Consider the following 27,131-nt stretch of genomic DNA (forward strand, 5'->3'; position numbering starts at 1 on the left):
GTTTGCAATTTTCGGAAACAAATAATTGTTAAGAAATGCATTATTTTGTTTGTTGAACTTGAGGTCAAATCAGCCTTCACCTTAAAAATGGAAGTAAACTCTTAACATGCTGGAACTGAAAGTGTCAGCCTTTGCAACCAGTAAAGCATACCCGCGAAGTCTGACAAAGGTTAAATTTTTTTTGATGGCTTTTGTACTTTTGACATTAAATCTTCTAAAATTTCAAATTCAAAGTAAGGCTAATCAATTACACAAATTTAGAAGGTTGAGATTTTAGCTGGGAATAAAGATATAACACCAAAAAGAAACAATATTTTATTTATCTTTAATGTCTACACATGGTACTGAGGTAATCAGAAAGGTGACCGCTTGGTTGTTGCTTTCGTCATCTTTTACCGTCATAAAATAATAATCGAGCTTTGTTCGTGAAGGGTTATTATAAGCAAATACGTATGAAAAGTGCATGTGCCAGTAAGTATTCATAAATGATCTCATTTCGTCATCATATATTCACGAAGTATTTGTGACAATATATATCAAGTTCTTAATAGTATCACAAAACGTTTCGAGCCTTTAAAAGGATGCCTTGGTGTTGTTAATAAATGCAAGAACTGCCAATGCAACCACGACACTGCTTTCACGAACAGCTGAAAAAGTAGATACAAAAGTTTTATGTGAAAGAAATTTACAAAACCAATTTATTAGAATATTCCTCAGGACGCTCGTGTCATAAATTTAAAGTGTAATTGTTTGTTGTTTTTGTTGATTTTTTTCAAAGTATTACTGCGATTTTAGCTATAAGTTATTAACATTTTTTGACGGATTGTATGAACAAGGACAAACGTTTGTATGCGGATTTTAACCTTACAGCTAGGCGAATGTTATATTGCAAACATCTGTTCATATTATAAGTTGTAAAAGTTGCTGACGGTTTATACGGGATATTATTATATGATCTAAATATAGCTGCAATCTCATTGGTCCAAACAGTAGTCAACAGAATTATTTATAAAATCATATTCACTGGGTGTAGTATCATATTCACTGGCTAAATTGGATTTTCCCAGTCTAAAAATAGATTGAGACTCGTATTCAATGATCCTACACCGTAGACTGTATAACTACATGTGTTAATTAAAAAATAATTGTTGCTTTTTGTTCTTTATGGCATATTTCTCGATTAAAATATCATTACTTTACAATTATGCTCAAAGACTACACCGTAATGATGAGTATAAATCTGAATTATTTTTGTATGCGCAGCGTTGCGTAGTCGATGCACGCCTAACACGTGCGTGTTTTTTCCCACGCTTCAACAAGGCAAAATTTGTACATGTACATAAGGTTGTACTTTTTGTAAATATTTTTATTCCTTATTCATATAATAAAACTATTATTGACTAGTGAGCCATTGCATATGATGTGATATTCACCGGCAGAAAGTCATATTGACCTCGTCTATCGCCTCGGTCACTATGTCATCTGTCGGTGAATATCACATCATATTCAATGGCTCACTAGTCAATAATTGTATAATATAACCTGAATAATAATATGAACAGAGGTTCGGGAACTTATGTTACGAATTAATAATTATATCGTAAAATTGTTATTGACATAAAAAGCAGCAACTTTAGACTGTTTTCTTCGAAACACTGAAAAAAGGACGTAAAGAAGATGATGTTCATCAAAAACATAGGGTAGAGTACATTGGATGTATCCCTTGCTTGTTGATGTTTCATATTTAAAGACTATTCGAACGCTTCATCAAGTATTAGGTCATTATTGCGGTTTTAAGTTTGTCTGGTCTGATGCGAAAGCACTCCCTATTTTGCATTAAAAAATAGATAAATACAGAATCCCTAAAGAAAGCCCAACACGGCAAAATTGAAAATGTTGCAGGCTCGGTTTGATTGAGCCTGTTCATGGACGGTACTGGAAAGTGCAAGTTACCGTCCACGCCCCCTAGCACCGGCTTAAGCAGAATTCAACATTTAAACATGAAATAGTAAAATTTTGAATTTAGAAACATCCGCAGATGTGTTCATACGGCGGTTATCATGGAACCTTCAATGTGACACTTCCGTGCCATTCCATGAAAAGCGGCGTATGGTCCCCAAGTAATAGAAAGCGTGTGCCCTAAACGAGAAAACAATGAGCGGAACTAAATAAAATGGAATTTTGAAAGGGGATCAGAGGTTATGAAGCCTGCGTATCACAGATAAGACGTCAAAAGACAAATTTAAAAAGCAGGCAACATATCCTAAGGGTGATTCAACATTATTCAAGTAGGAATATTGGAACCACCCGACTAGAAAATGCCGAAAAGTTAAAACTAAAAATACCACAAGCACAACAATAATGTCGTGCTGAACGATCTTCAAGGATCGAAAGTATAACATCATTGATTAAATGTACGGGGAGACTTTTTACAGCCGCCACACGGCATAAATAACACGGATGTGATCATAAAATAAATAAATACAGAATCCCTAAAGAAAGCCCAACACGGCAAAATTGAAAATGTTGCAGGCTCGGTTTGATTGAGCCTGTTCATGGACGGTACTGGAAAGTGCAAGTTACCGTCCACGCCCCCTAGCACCGGCTTAAGCAGAATTCAACATTTAAACATGAAATAGTAAAATTTCAAGACTATTCGAAAGCTATATTTAATATCCATTATTTCTTATATTTAAACAAGACAGATATTATACATGTATAATGGACAGTTTGATTTGCCTCAGCAGGCTTGTCGCGATAAATACATCTGCAATGCATTTTCCAAAACAAGTAACAAGAAAAGTAAGAATAAATGCTTTCTTTATTTCGGAAGACTAGTTAGACTAGTAGACAACTTTGCTGAACCTCACCTGAAGAGCCTCCACCAGCCCCACTGGTCTCAGATCTACTTTCTGTGCCAATTCCTGAACAAGAGCTACTCCAAGAGCCTGTACTAGTTCCCGTGCTAGAGCCACACCAAGTACCCGTACTTTTTCCTAAGCCAAAGCTGCCACCAGAACTTTTATCAGTTGAATATAAACCAGGTGTGGTAACTGAACGTAAACCATGTATTTCCGTTGCAATTGAATATATACCAGGTGTGGTACCTGAACGTAAACCATGTATTTCCGTTGCAGTTGAATATAAACCAGGTGTGGTACCTGAACGTAAACCAGGTATTTCCGTTGCAGTTGAATGTAAACAAGGTTTGGCAGTTGAAGAAGCTGATTCGATTGGAATTTTAAAAAAAAAACGCATTAACAGTTTATTGCTCAAACAACGCCGAGACTGTTTCAAGATTTAGAAGTATTGTTTGACAAAACAATGTCTTCTTTAAATAAATTTAAGAGAAACATTTGATCAAACCAAATTGATATATATTGTAAAAACACTCAAAATACTTAAAATATTTCGTATATAAAATAATGCTTTTACTTGTTTTATTTTATTTATTTTATCTATTTATTTTTGTTAGGCGGATTAAAGCAAGCGTTAAAAACAAGTGTAAATTCTCGCCATTTCAAAAAGAAAATATTATTCATTTCCCAAGAACTTGTTCAGGGCTATAGTGAGAATATTTATGGTTCTAATACAATATGATAAACAAGAGCACCGTTAGGCGGAGCATTATATGCCCGAAAAGTAAATATTAAGGTCATTTGATATTGACCTTTGACCTTGTGACACTTATATAGATATGTATCTTTTATTCAATATAGGCAATCATCCTATGGAGTTTGAAGACTGTAAGCCAAAATGGGAATTGAGTTATGCTCCAGAAACCACGAATTTCAGTGTAAAGGTCATTGTGACTCTGACCTTTGACCTTATGACCTAAAATCAATAGGGGTCATGTATTGGACATGACTATTCATCCTATAAAAGTTTACAGCTGTAGGTTGATTAGTACTTAAGTTATTAAGGGGAAACTTTTGCAGTTTTAAGGTAATGGTGACCTTCACCTTTGACATTGTGACCTCAAATATTAATAGGGGTCTTCTTCTCAATATGGACAATTCTAGCACTCCTTGTGAAAACAAAAACAGTGTTAAACTGCTAATAAACACTGGTTAGGGACTACTTGTATATGTGGCTGTTCTGTTTTCTCCCTCGATTATATAGTTTACAAAGCTTTTTAAATCAACAAATAAAATTAATTATATTTTCAGTTCTTATAATTTTTTTTTCATACAATACTGAAATAATATCTCACATACACTTACGCCATAGATTTGATTCATATCAGTTAATAAATATATTGACAATACGGCGCCAATCCTAAGTAGCGTAATAACGTCATCTTAATTATACAACTCGTTCATAAACGTTGCCTTCATTTCAAACATACAAGAATGCTAAATTAGGCACTGATGTAAACACAGCACAATCCATTCTGAGACGTAAGTTTTTATTGTTGAAAATTTGATAAAATAACTTTTTTCTTATTATTTCTTTTGTTTAATAATTATATCTTAGCAACTGCAGGGTGCGAAATCGATCAGCGTTTTACAAAAATCGGCACCGGAAGCTATTTCCGCTGACAAAAAAATAATAGTGATCTTCCTTATTTTATTTTGTAAGAATAGAAATAATATCGGTCTGAGTGGTGTTTATCGGCTATTTAACGGCCTACGGCCTTCGTACTCAATTTCAACGCATCAAAACTCCAAACCGGTGTTAAATAGCCGATAAACACCGCTAAGACCGATATTATTTCTTAATCATCCTATAAAGTTTGAATATTGTGGGCCAAATGGAACTTAAGTTATGCTCCGGAAACCAAATTGCTAACGGATGGACGCCAGGGGATATAACATGATATGTCCGAAATTCTTTTGGGCATATAACAAGATTAACAAGAAAATGCGGTGTTCAATGAACACAACCCCAACACGACCTAGCAACAAATTACTGAATTCATTTTTTCCTTTCTCACGAATAGAATATAAATAAATAAAAAACAAATATGTATATAGATTAAAATTTGGATGAGTTGTTCTTTTTATAACCCCTTTGTATATTATTTCATAACTTATATTAACTAATTGTGAGACAAAGCACTTTATAGCATATTTCATAACTTTGTTGTAGGAAAGTTATAATTTATTTTCATATCTGTTCTAATCTATAACATAAAAATACACCAAGACTTACTAAAATAATAGGTCTCAATATTTTCAATAACAGTCAATATAAAAACAAACAAGTCTAACTGTACAATACCTGCTATCCAACAGAGACCAATTAAAACACAATCTGCTTGCAATTTCATCTTTCAGCTTAAACAACAATTTTTTAAACAACAATTTTTATACTTTATTGGAATAAAAAGACAGTTTCTTCTTATATTTTAAAGCTTCTTTAAAAATATGTTATCAAGGTGACCCTTCAAAGTGTTACATCTGAATGGGATGTCATATCTTCAGTTTTATATCTAGCAATAGGGTAGTAGCCATGGTTTCTTGACACCAAACAAAAGTATATGTCGAATAGTCACGATAAATAAAGTGTTTCAATATCTGGTGGATATCTATCATAGTCCAAATGTATTTTGTCATTAAACTTTATAAAGTTCTTTGTGGTTTATCTACATTACTACATGAAACAAATTTCATCATTTAACAATAATTTATACCCCGGTGGCAGAAGGTTTATTTGCATTCTTGAGAGATTAATTTCAGAGTCAAGTCTTATTTTGGAAAGTTTTATTCTTGTTTTTTTTGTACAGGTAATCAGTGTTTGCAGTATTACCATATTTAGATTCTATCAATTAATGACGTTAATTTATAACATTAAACACGTCTTATACTTTAGTCTAATTTTCTTGTCATTGCTGGCTTTATTGATCTTTGAAAATAATATCTCTCCAAAGTACGGATTTAAATGCAAATATTCTGCTCATTAACTTATTTGATTTGGTTTTAAATGCGATAATGCGTTGTCATGCGGCAATCTAACATTGGCCAAAACTGTTTCGGGTCTCCTTTTAAAAAAAATCATCACAATAGACGTTCGTTAAAAAATATATACCGGCATATGCTTTCTCTACATTCTGATCATTTGGGAAAATAAGCTAGACATACGCGATGTAAATTAATGTAGGAAAATGAACAATATCTTCACAGACTAGAAACTGAATATATTTCAATCAATAAGTCAAACTATTTGCATGTTATTGACAACTAATTAAGACAGGAAAACTTTCAATCTTCGTAAAATAACTAATCTTGAAAGATTGCGTCGTCAACCATTGAAATATAAGTTTGATATTTAAAAACTCCATTGGTGGTAATTTAACATAAGGTCAGGATTAGAAACTGTCTTTATATCACTTCAATAGGATATAAAACCAATCAATCGAACATGCAACATTGACTTGTTTTATTTGCTTGGACATACATTTCACCATTTGCTATTTTCATGTCTTAACAAAAAACAAAGTCATGTTTTGTCCTCAACATTTATGTGCAGGTTTTATGTGCACGTTTTACTCTTCTGTGAAAGAAAAAAGTACTTATGGACAGAATTACTCTATGTTAATATGACTGCTGACCTGTCCTGCTGAGTGCCTATTTGGGAGTTCTCTCTATTAATGTATTTTTGACATTGCAATATCTTCGACTTTTAATGGGCTGTTCCAAATTCAAAGTTTGGCAAATCCAATACACAAATTTATCAGGTAAAGGTTTAAGCTGGGAATAATGATATAACAAGAAACACAATTTTATTTATCTTTAATGTTAAAACGTTGTATTGAGGTTATCAGAAAGTCAACCGCTTGGTTGTTGCTTTCGTCATCTTTTACCGTCATAATATAATGATAGAGCTTGGTAACATGAAGAATAATATAAGCATTACAAGTACGTGTGATTGTAAGTAATTAGAAAATGATCACATTTCGTCATCATATATCCCAGAAGGAAGTGACATTATAACTCACAAACAAGTATCAAGTTCTAAAATGTATGACAAAACATGTGAATCCTTTAGAAGGATGCCTTGGTGTTATAAATGAATGCAAGAACTCCTGCCAATGCAACCATGACACCGCTTACACGAACAGCTGAAAAAGTAAATACAGCTGCAGTTTTATGTGAAAGAAATTTACAAAACCAATGTATTAAAATATTCCTCAGGATACTTTAGCCATAAAAGTGTTATTGTTGTTTGTGTTAATTTTTATCATAGTATCTCTACTGTGACTAACATTGTAAGTTATAAAAATAAATTATGATTGTATGACCTAGTAAAACAGTTATAATTTGATTTTACCAACGCTGCAGGCGACTGTTAAATTGCAAACCTCTGTTTATATAATTAGTTTTATAAGTCGGAACATACGGGAGGACATAGCCTGAATGAAAGATATATGACCCGAAGTAATAGCTGAGGCTAAAACGGATATATTATATCGAAAATTGGTATTGGTGACAAGTTCATAAAAATAGAAACTTAAAAATGTTTTCTTCGGAGCGCTGGAAAAAAGATCGTAAAAGTGTACGTTCAAAAGTAATGAAAGTATAAAGTCATCACTGAGTTTAACATTCAACTTTTCTTGATGTTATGATATTTCACTCGAGATATTTGCCATAAAGAATCGACTTTAATAATGGATTTTATGCACACACAGGTAAAGATCGTCTTCGGTTTGTCATTGTGTGTACTTCGGTTGTTGCCAGTATATTCGTCATAGTATAAAATTGTATAGCCAATCAGAACTGGAGAAAATTATTTGCATTATTATAACAGTCACGTAATTTGGCATAAGTCTTCAGAAAACTTTTGAAAATTAAATTTCTTTGATCATAAATGAAATGTATTCATATACATGTATTTACATTAACCGTGTATTGTTTTTCGATACTTAGGGCCCAGTTACACAGACGGTCGGTCCCCAATCGGTCATTTAATTTTAAATTTATTCGCTATTATGATCGGTTGTCATGCGTGATTTTATTTCTGGTTTTCTGTGTAAACGGCCATCGGTGACAGAAAGCAAACTCAAACGGGAATGGGTCGATGATTAAATGCTGAAATACTTTTGGTTTTTATCGTTTGTAAATCGGAGCTAAATCGGGCGTAACGCTGATTAATCGGTGTTTGATAGCTAGTCATCAGTGGTTAAACATTTTCCGTCAGATATGGCCGGTGATTCATATTTGGTTATCTTTGTCCGATCGGCGATATCGGTGATTAAGAGCTTGCACATCTCGTGATATAGGTTGCCATCGGTAATTTTCAAAATATTTTCACCGATCGAGAATTTTAAACGTGTTTAAAAATCCCAATCGGTAATTTTTCACCGACGAAACTTATCTTTCCCCAATAGCAGTTGATAGGTGAAAAACAGGTGACCAATAGGTGATGTCGGTGATAAATACGATGTCATCGGTTCACTCCATAATTTGGCTAAAAAAACTACCGATCAATCACCGATGGCTCTGTGTAACTGGGGTGTTAAGCAGTCCCACATTTGTATTAATTAACGTTGGGTATGTAGTACGCCAATGTTAAATCAGAAGTCGCCGATCGTTTATCATTGTAATACTGTATAATATGCTCACTTTTTGTCAAGTTTAGCTATTTCTTTAGGAAATTATTTTAGAACATAAGCCTTTTGCTATTTCAGTCGAAAAAGAAATAACATCATTAGAATGTTGCCATGTTCGAATGAAAACATTTGAAATGGTGCTGTTATTCTTTTGTGAATTTTCCTTCCAATTGTAACTAGTGTATGGAACTTCAAATTATAGTTATTGGTTCTGCAGGAGAGGAGTTATTTTTTGCGATTTTCGGAATAAATAATTGTTAAGAAATACATAATTTTGGTTTTTTATCTTGAGGTCAAATCAGCTTCTCCTTAAAAAGAGAAGTAAACTCTTAACCTGCTGGAACTGAAAGCGTCAGCCTTTGCAACCAGTAAAGCATACCCGCGAAGTCTGACAAAGGTTTTTTTTTTGGTTGCTTTTGTACTTTTGACATTAAATCTTCTAAAATTTCAAATTCAAAGTAAGGCTAATCAGTTACATAAATTTAGATGGTTGAGGTTTTAGCTGGGTATAAAGATATAACACCAAAAAGAAACAATATTTTATTTATCTTTAATGTTTACACATGGTACTGAGATAATCAGAAAGGTAACCGCTTGGTTGTTGCTTTCGTCATCTTTAACCGTCATAAAATAATAATCGAGCTTTGTTCGTGAAGGGTAATATAAGAAAATACGTATGACAAGTGTACGTGGCAGTAAGTATTCAAAAATGATCTCATTTCGTCATCATATATTCACGAAGGATTTGTGAAAATATATATCAAGTTCTAAATAGTATCACAAAACGTTTCGAGCCTTTAGAAAGATGCCTTGGTGTTGCAAATGAATGCAAGAACTGCCAATGCAACCACGACACTGCTTACACGAACAGCTGAAAAAGTAGATACAAAAGTTTTATGTGAAAGAAATTTACAAAACCAATTTATCAGAATATTTCCCAGGACGCTCGTGTCATAAATTTAAAGTGTAATTGTTTTTTGTTTTTGTTGATTTTTTTTTCAAAGTATAACTGCGACTTTAGCTATAAGTTATTAACATTTTTTGATGGATTGTATGACCAAGGTTAAAAGTTTGTATGCGGATTTTAACCTTACAGCTAGGCGAATTTTATATTGCAAACATCTGTTCATATTAAGTAATAATAATAATAATAAGTTGTAAAAGTTGCTGACGGTTTATACGGGATAATATAACCTGAATAATAATATGAACAGAGGTTCGGGAACTTATGTAACGAATTAATAATTATATCGCAAAATTGTTATTGACATAAAAAGCAGCAACTTTAGACTGTTTTCATCGAAACACTGAAAACAGGACGTAAAGAAGATGATGTTCATCACAAACATAGGGGTGAGTACATTGGATGTATCCCTTGCTTGTTGATGTTTCATATTTCAAGACTATTCGAACGCTTCATCAAGTATTAGGTCATCATTGCGGTGTTAGTTTTAAGTTTGTCTGGTCTGATGCGAAAGCACTCCCTATTTTGCATTAAGCTATATTTAATATCCTTCTGGTACCAAAATGGTTATAGTAGTAAGTCATCGATCTTATTGTTATTGCATTATTTATTATATTTAAACAAGACAGATATTATACATGTATAATGGACAGTTTGATTTGCCTCAGCAGGCTTGTCGCGATAAATACATCTGTCATACATATTTCCAAAACAAGTAACAGGAAAAGTAAGAATAAATGCTTTCTTTATTTCGGAAGACTAGTTAGACTAGTAGACAACTTTGCTGAACCTCACCTGAAGAGCCTCCGCCAGCCACACCGGTCTCAGATCTACTTCCTGTACCAGTTCCTGAACCAGAGCTACCCCCAGAGCCTGTACGGGTACTAGTTCCCGTGCTAGAGCCACACCAAGTACCCGTACTTTTTCCTAAACCAAAGCTGCCACCAGAACTTTTACCAGTTGAATATAAACCAGGTGTGGTACCTGAACGTAAACCAGGTATTTCCGTTGCAGTTGAATGTAAACAAGGTTTGGCAGTTGAAGAAGCTGATTCGATTGGAATTTTTTAAAAAAAACGCATTAACAGTTTATTGCTCAAACAACGCCGAGACTGTTTCAAGATTTAGAAGTATTGTTTGACAAAACAATGCCTGCTTCAAATAAATTTAAGAGAAACATTTGATCAAACTAAATTGATATATACTGTAAAAACACTCAAAATACTTAAAATATTTCGTATAAAATAATGCTTTTACTTGTTTTATTTTATTTATTTTATCTATTTATTTTTGTTAGGCGGATTAAAGCAAGCGTTAAAAACAAGTGTAAATTCTCGCCATTTCAAAAAAAAATATTATTCATTTCCCAAGAACTTGTTCAGGGCTATAGTGAGAATATTTATGGTTCTAATACAATATGATAAACAAGAGCATCGCTAGGCGGAGCATTATATGCCCGATAGTAAATATTAAGGTCATTTGATATTGACCTTTGACCTTGTGACACTTATATAGATATGGATCTTTTATTCAATATAGGTAATCATCCTATGGAGTTTGAAGACTGTAAGCCAAAATGGGAATTGAGTTATGCTCCAGAAACCACGATTTTCAGTGTAAAGGTCATTGTGACTCTGACCTTATGACCTAAAATCAATAGGGGTCATGTATTGGACATGGCTATTCATCCTATAAAAGTTTACAGCTGTAGGTTGATTAGTACTTAAGTTATTAAGGGGAAACTTTTGCAGTTTTAAGGTAATGGTGACCTTCACCTTTGACATTGTGACCTCAAATATTAATAGGGGTCTTCTTCTCAATATGGACAATTCTAGCACTCCTTGTGAAAACAAAAACAGTGTTAAACTGCTAATAAACACTGGTTAGGGACTACTTGTATATGTGGCTGTTATGTTTTCTCCCTCGATTATATAGTTTACAAAGCTTTTTAAATCAACAAATAAAATTAATTAATATATTTTCAGTTTTTATATGTTTTTCTTTTCATACACTGAAATAATATCTCACATACACTTACGCCATAGATTTGATTCATATCAGTTAATAAATATTTTGACAAAACGGCGCCAATCCTAAGTAGCGTAATAACGTAATCTTAATTATAGAACTCGTTCATAAACGTTGACTTCATTTCAAACATACAAGAATGCTAAATTAGGCACTGATGTAAACACAGCACAATCCATTCTGAGACGTAAGTTTTTATTGTTGAAAATTTGATAAAATAACTTTTTTCTTATTATTTCTTTTGTTTAATAATTATATCTTAGCAACTGCAGGGTGCGAAATCGATCAGCGTTTTACAAAAATCGGCACCGGAAGCTATTTCCGCTTGACAAAAAAACGATAGTGATCTTCCTTATTTTATTTTGTTAGAATCGAAATAATATCGGTCTGAGTGGTGTTTATCGGCTATTTAACGGCCTACGGCCTTCGTACTCAATTTCTACGCATCAAAACTCCAAACCGGTGTTAAATAGCCGATAAACACCGCTAATACCGATATTATTTCTAAATCATCCTATTAAGTTTCAATATTGTGGGCCAAATGGAACTTAAGTTATGATCCGGAAACTAAATTGCTAACGGATGGACGGACGGACGCCAGGGGGCATAACATGATGTGTCCGAAATTCTTTTGGGCATATAACAAGATTAACAAGAAAATGCGGTGTTCAATGAACACAACCCCAACACGACCAAGCATCAAATTACTGAATTCATTTTTTTCTTTCTCACGAATAGAATATAAATAAATAAAAAACAAATAATTATGTATATAGATTAAAATTTGGATGAGTTGTTCTTTTTATAACCCCTTTATATATTATTTCATTACTTATATTAACTTATTGTGAGACATAGCACTTTATAGCATATTTCATAACTTTGTTGTAGGAAAATTATAATTTATTTTCAAATCTGTTCTAATCTATAGCATAAAAAGACACCAAGACTTACTAAAATAATAGGTCTCAATATTTTCAATAACAGTCAATATAAAAACAAACAAACCTAGCTGTATAGGACCTGTTATCCAACAGATATAAATTAAAACACAAGTTGTCTGAAATTTCATCTTTCCGCTGTTTAAACCATAATTTTTATAGTTATATTTGAAAAAAGAAACATACAATTTTTTCTCATATCTTAAAGCTTCTTTAAAAATGTATTATCAAGGTTACCCTACAATTGTTACATCTGAATAGGACATGTCATATCTTCAGTTTTATATCTCGCAATAGTAGCCATGGTTTCTTGACACCAAACAAAAGTATATGAATAGTCACAAAGAGTGTTTCAATATCTGGTGGATATCTATCATAGTCCAAATGTATTTTGTCATTAAACTATTCCTTTTTTTTTAAATAAAGTTCTTTGTGGTTTATCGACATTACTACATGAAACGAATTTCATCATTTAACAATAATTTATACCCCGGTGGCAAAAGGTTTATTTGCATTCTTGAGAGATTAATTTCAGAGTCAAGTCTTATTTTGGAAAGTTTTATTCTTGTTTTTTTTTGTACAGGTAATCAGTGTTTGCACTACTACCATATTTAGATTCTATCAATTAATGACGTTAATTTATAACATTAAACACGTCTTATACTTTAGTCTAATTTTCTTGTCATTGCTGGCTTTATTGATCTTTGAAAAGAATATCTCTCCAAAGTACGGATTAAAAAGCAAATAGTTTGCTCATTACTTTTTGATTTGGTTTTACATGCGATAATGCGTTGTCATGCGGCAATCTAACATTGGCCAAAACTGTTTCGGGTCTCCTTTTTCGAAAGTTGCTTTGAAAAAAGTCATCACAATAGTTGTTCGTTAAAACATTTATACCGGCATATACTTTCTCTACATTCTGATTATTTGGGAAAATAAGCCAGACATACGCGATTTAAATTAATGTAGGAAAATGAACAATATTTTGACACACTAGAAACTGAATATATTTCAATCAATAAGACAAACGATTTGCATATTATTGACAACTGATTAAGACAGGAAAACTTTAAATCTTCGTAAAATAACAAATCTTGAAAGATTGCGTCGTCAACCATTGAAATATAAGTTTGATATTTAAAAACTCTGGTGGTAATTTAACATAACGTCAGGATTAGAAACTGTCTTTATATCACTTCAATAGGATATAAAACTAATCAATCGAACATGCAACATTGACTTGTTTTATATGCTTGGACATACATTTCACCATTTGCTATTTTCATGTCTTAACAAAAAACAAAGTCATGTTTTGTCCTCAACATTTATGTGCATGTTTTATGTGCATGTTTTACTCTTCTGTGAAAGAAAAAAGTACTTATGGACAGAATTATTCTATGTTAATATGACTGCTGGCCTGTCCTGCTGAGTGCCTATTTGGGAGTTCTCTCTATTAATGTATTTTTGACATTGCAATATCTTCGACTTTTAATGGGCTGTTCCAAATTCAAAGTTTTGGCAAATCCAATACACAAATTCATCAGGTAAAGGTTTAAACTGGGAATAATGATATAACAAGAAACACAATTTTATTTATCTTTAATGTTAAAACGTTGTATTGAGGTTATCAGAAAGTCAACCGCTTGATTGTTGCTTTCGTCATCATATACCGTCATAAAATAATGATATAGCTTGGTAACATGAAGAGTAATCTAAGCATTACAAGTACGTGTGATTGTAAGTAATTAGAAAATGATCACATTTCGTCATCATATATCCCAGAAGGAAGTGACATTATAACTCACAAACAAGTATCAAGTTCTGAAATGTATGACAAAGCATTTGGATCCTTTAGAAGGATGTCTTGATGTTATAAATGAATGCAAGAACTCCTGCCAATGCAACCATGACACCGCTGACACGAACAGCTGAAAAAGTAAATACAGCAGTTTTATGTGAAAGAAATTTACAAAACCAATGTATTAAAATATTCCTCAGGATACTTTAGCCATAAAAGTGTTATTGTTGTTTGTGTTAATTTTATCATAGTATCTCTACTGTGACTAACATTGTAAGTTATAAAAATAAATTCATGATTGTATGACCTAGTAAAACAGTTATAATTTGATTTTACCAACGCTGCAGGCGACTGTTAAATTGCAAACCTCTGTTTATATAATTAGTTTTATAAGTCGGAACATACGGGAGGATAAAGCCTGAATGAAAGATATATGACCCGAAGCGATAGTATATAAATAACACATGGGTTTGTGGGTAACAGTAAAAATATCATCCCGAGGAAAATACTGTTACCCGAGGCGTAGCCGAGGGTAACAGTATTTTTACGAGGGATGATATTTTTACTGTTACTCAAAAACCCATGTGTTATTTATTTCATTACCCCGAACAAAAATACTGAGATGATCTGAAATTGTCAACTAAATCTAACTGTAACAAAAATAAACCAAGAATAACAATAACTAAACTGTCCTTACCTTTTAAGTTTTAAGTGTACTTTACCGTAGGCCTACTTGAGAAGTTTTCTTTTTCTTTCATTCTTTAAGCAAGTGATGATATCTACAAATCATAAACATACAATAAGCTAGGTTTTATTTAGGAAACAAAACACTAACCCATTTACACGGTTATGATCTGTGAAATCGGATCCTTCTGTTTCCAGAATATTCTTAGCATGGTTTTTGACAAAATAACGATGATATCCTATGTCCACCATATCTGTAACGTTTCACTGACTAAATTTGTTAAATAATCCTTTGTTGCATGCTTAAATCGTCTGTATGTTCCAGTTTGACACATTATTTACATTGCAATTACTTCCGTTGAAAACGGATGTTCACTTTTCGACTATTCAGCAAAAAGATATTTTATACGCGAAAAGCTCACCAGGGTGCAAACAACTAAATTTTATGAGTGTCATAGGGACTCAAGAGGAGAAATTGATGTCCTATCGGGGTTTAACGTTGAAAATAAGAATGAATCGAGAACAAAATGGCGGCCATTTCATTTCATTTTATTAAGGAAATAGACCACGTGACCTCTTAAAAAATACTGTTACCTATGTAACAGTACAAAATTCTTAGTCACGTGGTACACTTGCATTAACAGTAAAAATAACTCCCAGAGGCCTATGGGAAATTAGCATTACGAAAAAAGTGAGGGGTAATAACTTAGGCTATAATGGATATATTATATCGAAAATTGGTATTGGTGACAAGTTCATTAAAATAGAAACTTAAAAATGTTTTCTTCGGAGCGCTGGAAAAAGATCGTAAAATGTATACGTTCAAAAGTAATGAAAGTATAAAGCCATCACTGAGTTTAACATTCAACTTTTCTTGATGTTATGATATTTCACTCGAGATATTTGCCATAAAGAATCGAATTTAATAATGGATTTTATGCACACACATGTAAATATCGTCTTCGGTTTGTCATTGTGCGTACTTTGGTTGTTGCCAGTATATACGTCATAGTATACAAATTGTATAGCCAATCAGAACTGGAGAAAATTATTTGCATTATTATAACAGTCACGTAATTTGTCATAAGTCTTCAGAAAACTTTTAAAAATTAAATTTCTTTGATCATAAATAAAATGTATTCATATACATCATTAACATGTATTTACATTAACCGTGTATTGTCTTTGTTTTTCGATACTTAAGCAGTCCCACATTTGTATTAAATAGCGTTGTGTATGTAGTACGCCAAAGTTAAGTCAGAAGTCGCCGATCGTTTATCATTGTAATACTGTTTAATATGCTTACTTTTTGTCAAGTTTAGCTATTTCAAAAGATTGACTTTTATAATTATGGTGATTGACCAACAGGTGATATTGGAAAAGGTTTAGGATATTATATGTCCAAAATATGAACAGAAATATCATCGTTTAAAATATTCTATCGTTTAGCTCAGTTAATTATGAAATTGAAAGCAAGTATGGCAAAATGTAAACTTATTTTGACGATCACTTGTTCATTCAGTATATATCCTAAGATGGGCATAATGTCACTTTAAACAATGCAAATAATATAATTGACAAATACATGCATCTGAAATACATATTGCTTAAAAGGTACAATAATAATCTACAATTTTTTTTCTTTCTTTCGAAAGACTGAAGTAAAATGCTTTGCTGAACCTAACCTGAAGACCCTCCTCCACCACCACCACCACCACCAGTACCTGATCCACTACCCGTACCAGTTCCTGAACCAGCGCTACCGCCAGAACCCGAGCCAGTTCCTGAACCAGAGCTTCCACCAGAACCTGTACCAGTTCCTGAACCAGGGCTTCCACCGGAACCTGTACCAGTTCCTGAACCAGGGCTGCCGCCAGAACCCGAACCAGTTCCCGAACCAGAGCTACCACCAGAACCCGAACCAGTTCCTGAGCCAGAGCTACCACCAGAACCTGTACCAGTTCCTGAACCTGAACCACCTCCAGAAGACGGGGGAGCTACTGTAGCTGATACGCCTATTTAAATTTAAAGCAAATGAAAGCTAAATATATTCTTTTAGTCAAATAACGCAGAATTTTTCAAAGTTTGAAAATGTCCATACACTAACGAATATTATGCAAAAGATACACTTAATCTCACTAAATTGATTTACTACTAAACTAATCAAAACATTTTGTATAAAATAAAGAAATGTGTGTTGTTGTTGTTGTTTTTTGGGGGGTTTTTTGGGGGTTTTTTTCCTGTCGAAATTTTGAGACCAAATGGTTTGGTTGTAATTTTAATCGGTGGATTTTAAAACTGTAAATTGCTGCTATTTCACAGAAATAGAGCTCATTTCCCAAGAACTGTTTGCGATTTTGAAGCAAGTAATTGATTTTTTTTTCAGTAAATGAATGTTTATTACATATTAGATATATATATATATATATATATATATATATATATATATATATATATATATATATATATATATATATATATATATATATATATATATATATATATATATATATATATATATATATATATAAATTGATGAGTTGTCCATTTTAACTCCTTCGTTTTATCAATGATCATATATTGCCACTGCTGATAAGGCTATCTCCACAATTCTTCAAAAATAATATTATGTCAATTTTTTTCCTCGATTTTCATTTAAGCGAAACGTGTCGTAGCATTTTTTCTAAATATCACACTTTATTTCATAAATATAATAATTTATTTTCAAATCTGATCTTATCTGAATAAAATAAATGCAAAAACACTTAAAGAATTAAAAGCAAAGACATAAATATTTACAAAACAGTATAAAATAAAAATTAAAAAAACAAACCTTGATTTACAAGAATAGCTATCAAGCACACACAAATTAAAACACAAGTTACTTGAAACTTCATCTTTTCACTGAAATAAAAAACAAATCCTGCTAAATATTTAATTTAAAAAAGACAATTTTTATATATATTCAAAAGATTTTTTAATGTATTATCAACGTTACCCTTTCAATTGTTATGTCTGATTAAGACTTGCCATATCTTCAGTTTTATATCTCGCAAGAGGGTAATATCAATAGGTTATCAAAATAGTAAGAATAGCCACGATAAAAAATGTTTTGCGTTTCAGTACCCGTTTGTAATTTATTGCCCAAATTGATGTCGTCATTAAACGATTTTCTTCTCTTTTTTTAGTTCAAACAGGTACAACATGAAACGAAATCTTATTTTTTTTGGAAGAATTTATTCCGTTTTTGTAGAGGTTACTAATGTCTGCAGATCTACCGTAATCGAATTCTACCAATTTATAACATTGATTTATGACATGAGGATACTTTCAATTTATAACGTTAATTTATAACATAAAACACGTGTAATACACAGTCGGACATTTCTTTCATTGTTTGCTTGATTGTTGGTATTATTTTTCTTCTACAAAGATAAATCTTTTTATATAGTCTGCTTTTTTCTTAAAGTGACGTTTTGATTGGGTTTTCGTCGCACCAATAGAGTAAAGGGTATTTTGCGACTTACCAGCTGAAATGGTGAAGGAAGACCTTAAGTGACCCGCCGCACATTACTTCAGGCATGAAAACGAAAGTTTTCGTTTTTATTATTTTTCACAAGTTAGCAACATTAGTTTTTTATTTTGTTCCGGTTAAGATCTCCTTTATGGAAATCACAATGATCTCTCTGTTGTTTCGTAAGTTTTATATTTTTACAAAATAATCTAATTTTTCGGAATATTTTAAAGTCATGAATTATTTTTCTTATATCTTCATCGGTGCTGTGCGGTGACTGCGTTCTGTCGCCTTGCCCTGATGATAACATGTTCTTACCTTTGTATGCTGTTTTGTCTGCGTAAATTAAAATCAATCATATATTTATTTCTAATATAGTCTATCTTTAATGTCAGCATCATGTTGCCTATGGATTAATTTTTAGTTCCGGTTTGTTCTGCCAGAATGGCTTAAACAGCAAGTATTTAATTAAAAAAAGTTTTTTTATATCTTTTATTAGTACCCAAAGAAGCGCTAATTTGAATGTTACATTGCACGCATTTTATTCAATGTTCGTATCTAAAAATAAGCATTTCTTAAATAAAACTTAAACGTTGTATTGATTTTTTGTTCAACTTTAGTAACGCATTTGGTCTAGACAAACAGTTATGATACCTTTTCCAGCAGTGAAAAAAGCCAAATGTACCTTATCTTACTTTTTAAAAATGTACTCCCAATAGTTTTACCTTTTCGTCCTTGATCGAGCACTTAGTTAAGTAAGATTTAACAATCAGTAAGTTTGGATAGGAATTTACAAAACCAAACTTTTGGAGTTTTGTCAATTTTAAGTTGTTAACTGTATTATATTTAATATTTTCTTCATTTATTTTTTGTGTGAAATAGTAATAAATATATATCTGAATTAAATTACATAATATGTGTATTTACCATATTTGTGAGTATAACAATCTTCAACATGGATATCAGGCATTTAAAAGTACGAAGTACCAGAAGTTTAATGTATTTGTCTAGAGCGATAAATTGTTTAAGGTCTTAAGATATAGGAAACATCGTAAAATCTCAGTTCGCAATTCGTTATAGTATTAGCTGATGATTGTATGGAGCTTTGACATAAAATATAAGGTAGATCTAATATTATAGCTTATATTTAATATTCTCGCAGATCTTAAATGTATTTAAAAGATTTTGGTTCACTAAAGACCAATTTAAAAAAAAATCTCCTTTTGTCTCCTCTACTTGTGCTCCTGTTTATAACCATTTTAATAAATTTAATGTCCCCATTATCTTTTAGTTTGTAGTTCTGACATAAGATTGTAATCTAATCCACAGCACTTTAAATTACTGTTTATAACATTTAATATAGATTGCGAAAGGTAGATTAAGTGGAGGCAATGGACATAGGTGTTTGTGAAAATATCCTTCCCGTTAGATTAGTCTGCCCATGAGCAACTATCAGAAGTTTAAATTATATCTCATATCATCCATTCTATTTCCAACCTATTTTGTATGAGGAAATGAATAATTAGAAAAATGTTTAATTATAATTTTACGTTATTTCTTGTGAATTTATTTGTATTCTTTTAGAATTAATTATTTTTACTACCTAATGTACTAAAATTTATTTTCATTTGTCTGTATTGAGACACAACTTTGCATGCATGAAAATATTTTGGAACTCTTTGAAATGTATTAAATATCTCCTATATGAAGTCTTCCCATACTTACGTTTAATTTTTAAAGCAGTATTTCTTCAGATTTTCGCCTGCTGGTTTTGACAATACCATTGGAAAGTGGGCCAAAATAGTGAAATGTATCGAAAATTGCTCCTAAATATTTTATGTCCCTGTTATTTGTGTGTAAAAATACCAGCATTAGACATAATCACCTTTGGCTTATATGATTGCTGTCTTATTTTGTGCCTATCTAGTGGTCTAAATGATGTCGGTAGCGTCACTTTCACCTGCTTATTTGTGCATTCATATTTATATGAAATTTTACATTCGAGTTTTTTGTCGATCCCTGTCTAAAGATCTAAGACAGAAGCACACGAGTGCATGTTAAATGACATTTAACACTAAGTTGGAATGATACAACAGCGCTTTTTATCACTTAATGTATTTGATAGCACAATAGTGTCTCGCATCATCTGATGTTCGCGTAAAAATAAACCTGGGACAAGAATTTATATTGCTTTAATAATGTTTTACTTAATTGTTAATTGTTAACTGTAATTTTTATAAAATGATGCTTATTTGTTTGTTTGTTTTGGGTTTTACGTCACATCGACACAGTATAGGTCATATCGCGACGTTCCAGCTTTACTGATGGAGGAAGACCTCAGGTGCCCTTCCGTGCATTATTTCAGGCACGAACGGGCACCTGAGTAGAACCACCGACGTTCCGTAAGCTAGCTGGAAAGCTTCCTCACATGAAAGAACCCAAAGTCCCTGTCGGGATTAGAACCCAAAACGGTGAGGGGCAAGTGGTTTTAAGTTAACGACCTTAACCACTCGGCCACGGACGCCCCAAATGATGCTTATGTTGTTTACTTGATGTAAAACTAAGATGGAAATAAAAGTTTGAAAGTTTAAAAGTCAGAACCTTACTCATTCCCGGTTTATTTGGTATGCGTCTATAGATAATTACACTATAATTACATTAGACACAATAATTGCATTTTAATAGTGACCTTCTCACCTACGTTTGTTTGTTTGTTGTTGTTGTTTTGTTGTTTGTTTGATTTTGGAAAAGTTTAACAAGGTATTGAAGAACATGTCGAAACTAAAAGAATAAAAGTATTTTAATGAAACGTGAAATCTAAGCACGTAAAATATGATTATTAATAGGTTTCACTGCTTTTTTATTTTTGTTACCTCAAAGTTTTCACCTCCAACAAATATACAAATTTTCGGTATCCGGACCCAATCTTTGCACCTTCATAGTATTTTATGTATATTATGAAGACACCAAAGTTGCGTTCACTGAACGCCGCCCTTCCTTGTTGATCTTGGTTTTCATATTTTTTGCGTTTAAAAAGATTCGACCTGGAAGGTATTTGTAAGCTTTGAAAACGAAAAAAAGGTAACAAGGGGCATAGTCAAGTGAAAATAGGAAAGAAAGAACAACGACCTTTTTCTGCTTCAGAAAGCCTTTGTGGTGATGCATTATCATGCAGCAATCTGACATTGGCCAAAACTGTTTCGGGTCTATGTTTTCGAAAGTCTTTTCAAAAAGTCATAACAATAGACGTGCATTAAAATTTATAACCGGCATATGCTTTCTCTACATTTTGATTTTTTGGAATACTCCTATGACATACGCGATTAAAATTCATATAGGGAAATCTACTACATCTTCACATAATAGAAGCATTTAAAACATTGAATAAAACTGAACATATTTCAATCAATAAGTCAAACAATTTGCATATTATTGACAATTGATTTAAGCTGTTTTAAAACGAAGGGAAAATTTTAAATCTCCGTAAACCAATAAATCTTGAAAGATTACGTCGTCAAGCATTGAAATATAAGTTTCATATATTTAAAAGTGGTAATTTGATATAACGCCAGGGTTAGAAACTGTTTTTATGACACTTCAATAGAATACAAATCCAGCATGCATGTTCCCAGTTTCAATCAATCGAACATGCAACATTGACATGTTTTAAACGCTGGACTCACATTTAATCATTTGCTATTTTCATGTCTTAACAAAAACCACTGTCATTTTTGTCCGTGCAGGTTTTATGTGCATGTTTTACTCTTCTGTGAAAGAAAAAATACTAATGGACGGAATTATTCTATGCTAATTTGACTGCTGGTCTGTCCTACTGAGTGCCTATTTGGCAGTTCTTGGTGTCTTAATGTTGTTGTGAGCAGGGTTTCACTACATAGTCTTTCTCCTTTGTTAAATTGTCGCATTTATGTTTATATACTCCTTTTTTCTTGTTGTGTAAAGATCGGAGACAGAAAATATCAAATGCACGTTCAATTACCTTGGCTTTTTTATAATTATCTATAATTATCATGTTTGATAACCTAGTATTGCCTTGCTTTGATATTATGGTTATGATAATTAAAGGCAAATTAAAATATTTTAGAATAATCATTTTGCTATTTCAGTAGAAAAAAGAGAAACTTCTTAATTATAAAAAGGAAATTGCCATATTCCGATGTATATGTCATGTTTGTAATCGTGTTGTTACTCTGTTGTGAATTTTCAAAATGTAACTAACATCGATACATGTTATTGGTCCTGTAGGAATTATCATTTGCGATTTTTGAAAAAGAGAATGGGGAAAAAATGGATGTTTAGAAATCCACACCGTCTTCTGATTGGTTTTAATTCTTCTTCACCTTAAAAATAGATATTTACTCGTAACCTCAAGGAACTGAATTATTATGATAGCCTTTGCAACAAGTATAGAATTATGCAAATCTGCATATCCGCGCAGTCTGACAAAGACTTATTCGTTTCGTGGCTTTTAATTATTGAATTCTGCTTAAGCCGGTGTTAGAGGGTGTGGATGGTAGTTTGCACTTTTAAGTACCGTCTATGGACGGTGTTAATCAAACCGAAACCGAGTCTGAACATTTCAATTTTGTCGTTTTGGACCTTTTGTTGATTTTTGTTTTCTCTAATTCTCTATTAATGTATGTTTACATTGCAATATCTGTAACTTTTAATTGTCTGGTCCAAATTTAAAGTTTGGCAAAACAATCAGTTAAAATATACCAAAACAACACATATTTCTTTAATCTTTATCTAGAATAATAAAAAAGATAATTATAATAATAATAACAACAACATTATCCATTACATATTATCATAATCATCATCATCACCAACACCAATAATAATAATAATAATAATAATAATAATAATTAAAAAAAATAATAAGAAGAAGAAGAATAATTATAATAATAATAATAATAATAAAAATAAATAATAAAAAGAATAAATGAATAAGAGAATATGTAATACTAAATCATAAAATAGAAGGGGGGATATTTTTCAAAAATAAAGGGAGGTAATAAAAACAGCAAAAAGTACAAGAATAGACAATTTGCATAGAATGATGAAATATTTTATGAAATAAAGTGATATAAATAAGTAAAAATAATGAAGAAAAGTGTAAAATAATAATAAGACAAAACATTAAAAATGCATGGAGAAAGTTTTAAAACAGTTGCTATGTACTTATAATTGCCAACTACAAATTACAATTTGAACAATACACTGAAGGAAACACAGTATCAAGTCTGTGAATCCAAGATGTTTCACGGACGAGTCTGTCCATATGTCAATAGGTTGAAAACTGAAGTCTTCCACACTGTGGTCTGTAGTGTTGAAATGTGTTGCAACACCACTGGCATACACACGGTCACCGAAATTCTTAATGTCAAATCTGTGACTATTCATTCTTTTGGACACTTGTTGTCTAGTTTGGCCCACATATTGCATGTTGCATTTTTTACAAGATATTAAATAAATAACATTATTAGATGTACAATCTGTATTAAATTTAAGACGATATGTAGAAGAATTAGAAAAACTTTCGAATTTATCAGTTTCTACGATCCTGGTACAATGTGAACATCTAGGCCTGAATATATCCCCCCCCCTTCTATTTTATGATTTAGTATTACATATTCTCTTATTCATTTATTCTTTTTATTATTTATTTTTATTATTATTATTATTATTTTTTATTATTATTATTATTATTATTATTATTATTGGTGGGGTTATTATTATTATTAGTTTTATTGGTGTTGGTGATTATGATGAGTATGATAATATGTAATGTTGTTGTTATTATTATTATTATCTTTTTTATTATTCTAGATAACTTGCTGGCTAATTAAAAAAATGCTTCCTCGCTAATTCCCAGTGAATGTATATATAAAATTATATGATATATTTTGACATATAGGTATGTTGGGCAAATCCTTTAAACAAATTAATCAGGTACTGGTTTAAGCTGGGAAAAATAATAAAACAAAAAACACAATTTTATTTATTTTTAATGTTTACATTGTTTTCAGGTAATCAGAAAGTCAACCGCTTGGTTGTTGCTTTCGTCATCTTTTACCGTCATAATATAATGATAGAGTTTGGTAACATGAAGAATAATATAAGCATTACAAGTACATGTGATTGTAAGTAATTAGAAAATGAACACATTTCGTCATCATATATCCCAGAAGGAATTGTGACATTATAACTCACAAACAAGTATCAAGTTCTAAAATGTATGACAAAACGTTTGGATCCTTTAGAAGGATGCCTTGGTGTTATATATGAATGCAAGAACTCCTGCCAATGCAACCATGACACCGCTTACACGAACAGCTGAAAAAGTAGATACAGCAGTTTTATGTGAAAGAAATTAACAAAACCAATGTATCAAAATATTCCTCAGGATACTCTAGCCATAAAAGTGTTATTGTTGTTTTTGTTGATTTTTATCATAGTATCTCTACTGTGACTAACGTTGTAAGTTATAAAAAAAATGTGGATTGTATGACCTAGTAAAACAGTTATCCACGCTTCAGGCGACTGATAAATTGCAAACCTCTGTTTCATTTTTTAAGTCGGAACATACTGGAGGATAGAGCCTGAATGAAATAAATATGACCTGAAGCGCTAGCTATATGTCCAGTCATTCAGTCAGGAACTTGTATAACGAATATATCATATTGGAATTGGTATTGATGACAAGTTCATAAAAACAAAAGCTTTAGAATGTTTATTCGGAGCGCTGGAAAAAGACTATAAAATATCAGAAGTATGAAGCCATCACTGAGGGTAATATTCAACTTTTCTTAAACTAATGATATTTCACTCTTTTTTATAATTTTATTAAATTTAATATAAATATCGTTGGGTGTGCGTTACGCCGAAGTTATCGAAGTTATCGTAAGAAGTCGTCGATCATTTATCATGGTAATACTGTGTATTATGCTCACTTTTTGTCAAGCTGAGCTGAATTGACTATATATTTCAAAAGATCGACCATTTATAATGACGATTGACCAAAAGGTGATATTGGAAAAGGTTTAGTACAAAATTTAAATATGCCTAGAATATAAAAAAACACACTCTATTTTTATGATTTGGACGGTAAAGGAGTTTTCAGATGGATATAAACGGAAATTTCCTCGGCCAACGTAAATTTTTTATCGTTTATTGTAAAGTCTCAGTAAGTTATGAAACTTAATGTATGAAACAATTATGGCAAGATGTACTCTTTTTTGACGGTCACAAGTTCACTCAGCATATACCCTTGGATGGACATAATGTCACTTTAAGCAATGAAAATAATATAATTGACCAAGAGCAGGCATTTGACAAATATATGCAACTGAAATACATATTGCTAAAAAGGTACAATACGAATATCCATAAATGTTTGTTTTTTTTTGTTGAGAGAGAGAGTTTGTTTGTTTGTTTGTTTGTTTCATTTTACGCCTTTTTCAACAGTATTTCAGTCATATAGGCGGGTAGTTTCCTAACCATCGTTCCTGGAGAGTTACACCAGTACTAGACTACCTTCCTCCGCGCTAAACTACCAAAGCATCTCCCGGGGATCGAACCCCCGCCAGAGAGGTAACTGGATTAGAAGTCATCGACTCTAACCCCTCGACCACGGAGGAGAGAGACAAGTTTTAATGAACGTCACCTGAAGACCCTCCACCACCACCACCGGTCCCTGATCCACTTCCCGTACTAGTTCCTGAACCAGAGCTGCCTCCAGGACTTGTTCCAATGACTGATGTAGGTGTGGAAGATGTTTTGCCTATTTAAGCAAAAAAAAGCATAAACATTCTTTTAGTCATATAACGCAGAATCCTTCAATTTTCAGAATCGTCAACCAATGAATGAATAATTATGCAAAAGATACACTTGATCTCACCAAAATTATTTACAACTAAAACAAACAAAACATTTTGTATAAAATAAAACGTTATCCTTTTCATTTTTCTGTGCAAACCTTTGCGACCAAATGTTAAGCGGTGAATTTTCATACTGTAAATTGCTGCTATTTTACGAAATTAGTGTTCATTTCCTAAGAACAAGTAATTGTTTTTTCTTTTGTTTTTTTTTTTTTTTTTTTTGTTGTTGTTGTTTTTTTTTGCCAAACGAATATGTTAGTAATATATTAAAGATTCAGCAGTTTTTATTAAAAATTGATGAATTGTCCATTTTAATTCCTTCATTATCCCACTGCTTATTGTCAGTGCTGATAAGGCTATATTTCAAATACTTCAAAATTGTGTCAAATCTTTTTTCGAAATATTCGTAGCATTTTAAAAAATATCACTTTATTGCATAAATATGATAAATTGTTTTCAAATCTGATCTTATCTTTAAAAAAAATACAAAAAGACTTGCTAAAAGCAAAGATATCAAATATTTACAAAAACAGTATAAAATCTAAATAAAATAACAAACCTTGCTCTACAAGAGTAGCTATCAAGCAGAGACAAAATAAAACACAAGTTGCTTGAAACTTCATCTTTCCACTGAAAACAGATCCTGTTAAAAATCTGATTTTAATTTTTTTATGTTATATATTTGACAACGTTTCTCTTCCAATTGTTATATCTGATTAGCACATGTCATATCACCAGTTTTATATCTCGC

General features: G+C 31.9%; 3 protein-coding genes across 3 annotated transcripts; 1 reads left to right on the top strand and 2 right to left on the bottom strand.

Moving 5' to 3' along the window:
- The first annotated feature begins 452 nt into the window (after positions 1–452).
- Positions 453–10,585, top strand: LOC132746676 (uncharacterized). The gene is made up of 3 exons (XM_060735901.1): positions 453–471; positions 2,877–3,206; positions 10,317–10,585. Exons 1-3 carry the CDS (start codon positions 453–455, stop codon positions 10,583–10,585), a joined length of 618 nt encoding a protein of 205 aa, XP_060591884.1.
- Positions 10,586–14,065: 3,480 nt separating this feature from the next.
- On the bottom strand, positions 14,066–18,037 carry LOC132746659 (putative per-hexamer repeat protein 5). Its single transcript, XM_060735882.1, has 4 exons — positions 17,964–18,037; positions 17,799–17,869; positions 16,651–16,980; positions 14,066–14,411 (listed from the first exon to the last, which is right to left on the bottom strand). The coding sequence occupies exons 2-4, from the start codon at positions 17,860–17,862 to the stop codon at positions 14,335–14,337; spliced, it is 471 nt and encodes a 156-aa protein (XP_060591865.1). The 5' UTR covers positions 17,863–17,869; positions 17,964–18,037; the 3' UTR covers positions 14,066–14,334.
- A 6,453-nt stretch (positions 18,038–24,490) lies between these two features.
- LOC132746668 (calpain small subunit 1-like) lies at positions 24,491–27,125 on the bottom strand. Its single transcript, XM_060735892.1, has 3 exons — positions 26,940–27,125; positions 26,167–26,283; positions 24,491–24,836 (listed from the first exon to the last, which is right to left on the bottom strand). Exons 1-3 carry the CDS (start codon positions 27,001–27,003, stop codon positions 24,760–24,762), a joined length of 258 nt encoding a protein of 85 aa, XP_060591875.1. The 5' UTR covers positions 27,004–27,125; the 3' UTR covers positions 24,491–24,759.
- Between the last annotated feature and the right edge of the window lie 6 nt (positions 27,126–27,131).

The sequence above is a fragment of the Ruditapes philippinarum genome, unplaced genomic scaffold (assembly GCF_026571515.1).
Source record: "Ruditapes philippinarum isolate M1 unplaced genomic scaffold, ASM2657151v2 ctg1730_1_1_1_1, whole genome shotgun sequence".
NCBI classification, from domain to species: domain Eukaryota; kingdom Metazoa; phylum Mollusca; class Bivalvia; order Venerida; family Veneridae; genus Ruditapes; species Ruditapes philippinarum.

Coding starts and splice junctions, on each gene's coding strand:
- LOC132746676 (XM_060735901.1), top strand. Junction 3,207..10,316: donor TGCAGTTGAATGTAAACAAG/GTTTGGCAGTTG, acceptor CCTCACCTGAAG/AGCCTCCGCCAGCCACACCG.
- LOC132746659 (XM_060735882.1), bottom strand. CDS start 17,862: ATGAAGTTTCAAGTAACTTGTGTTTTAATTTGTGTGTGCTTGATAGCT. Junction 16,981..17,798: donor AGCTATTCTTGTAAATCAAG/GTTTGTTTTTTT, acceptor AAATTTAAATAG/GCGTATCAGCTACAGTAGCT. Junction 14,412..16,650: donor TGGTGGAGGAGGGTCTTCAG/GTTAGGTTCAGC, acceptor TTACTTTTTCAG/CTGTTCGTGTCAGCGGTGTC.
- LOC132746668 (XM_060735892.1), bottom strand. CDS start 27,003: ATGAAGTTTCAAGCAACTTGTGTTTTATTTTGTCTCTGCTTGATAGCT. Junction 26,284..26,939: donor AGCTACTCTTGTAGAGCAAG/GTTTGTTATTTT, acceptor TTGCTTAAATAG/GCAAAACATCTTCCACACCT. Junction 24,837..26,166: donor TGGTGGTGGAGGGTCTTCAG/GTGACGTTCATT, acceptor CTACTTTTTCAG/CTGTTCGTGTAAGCGGTGTC.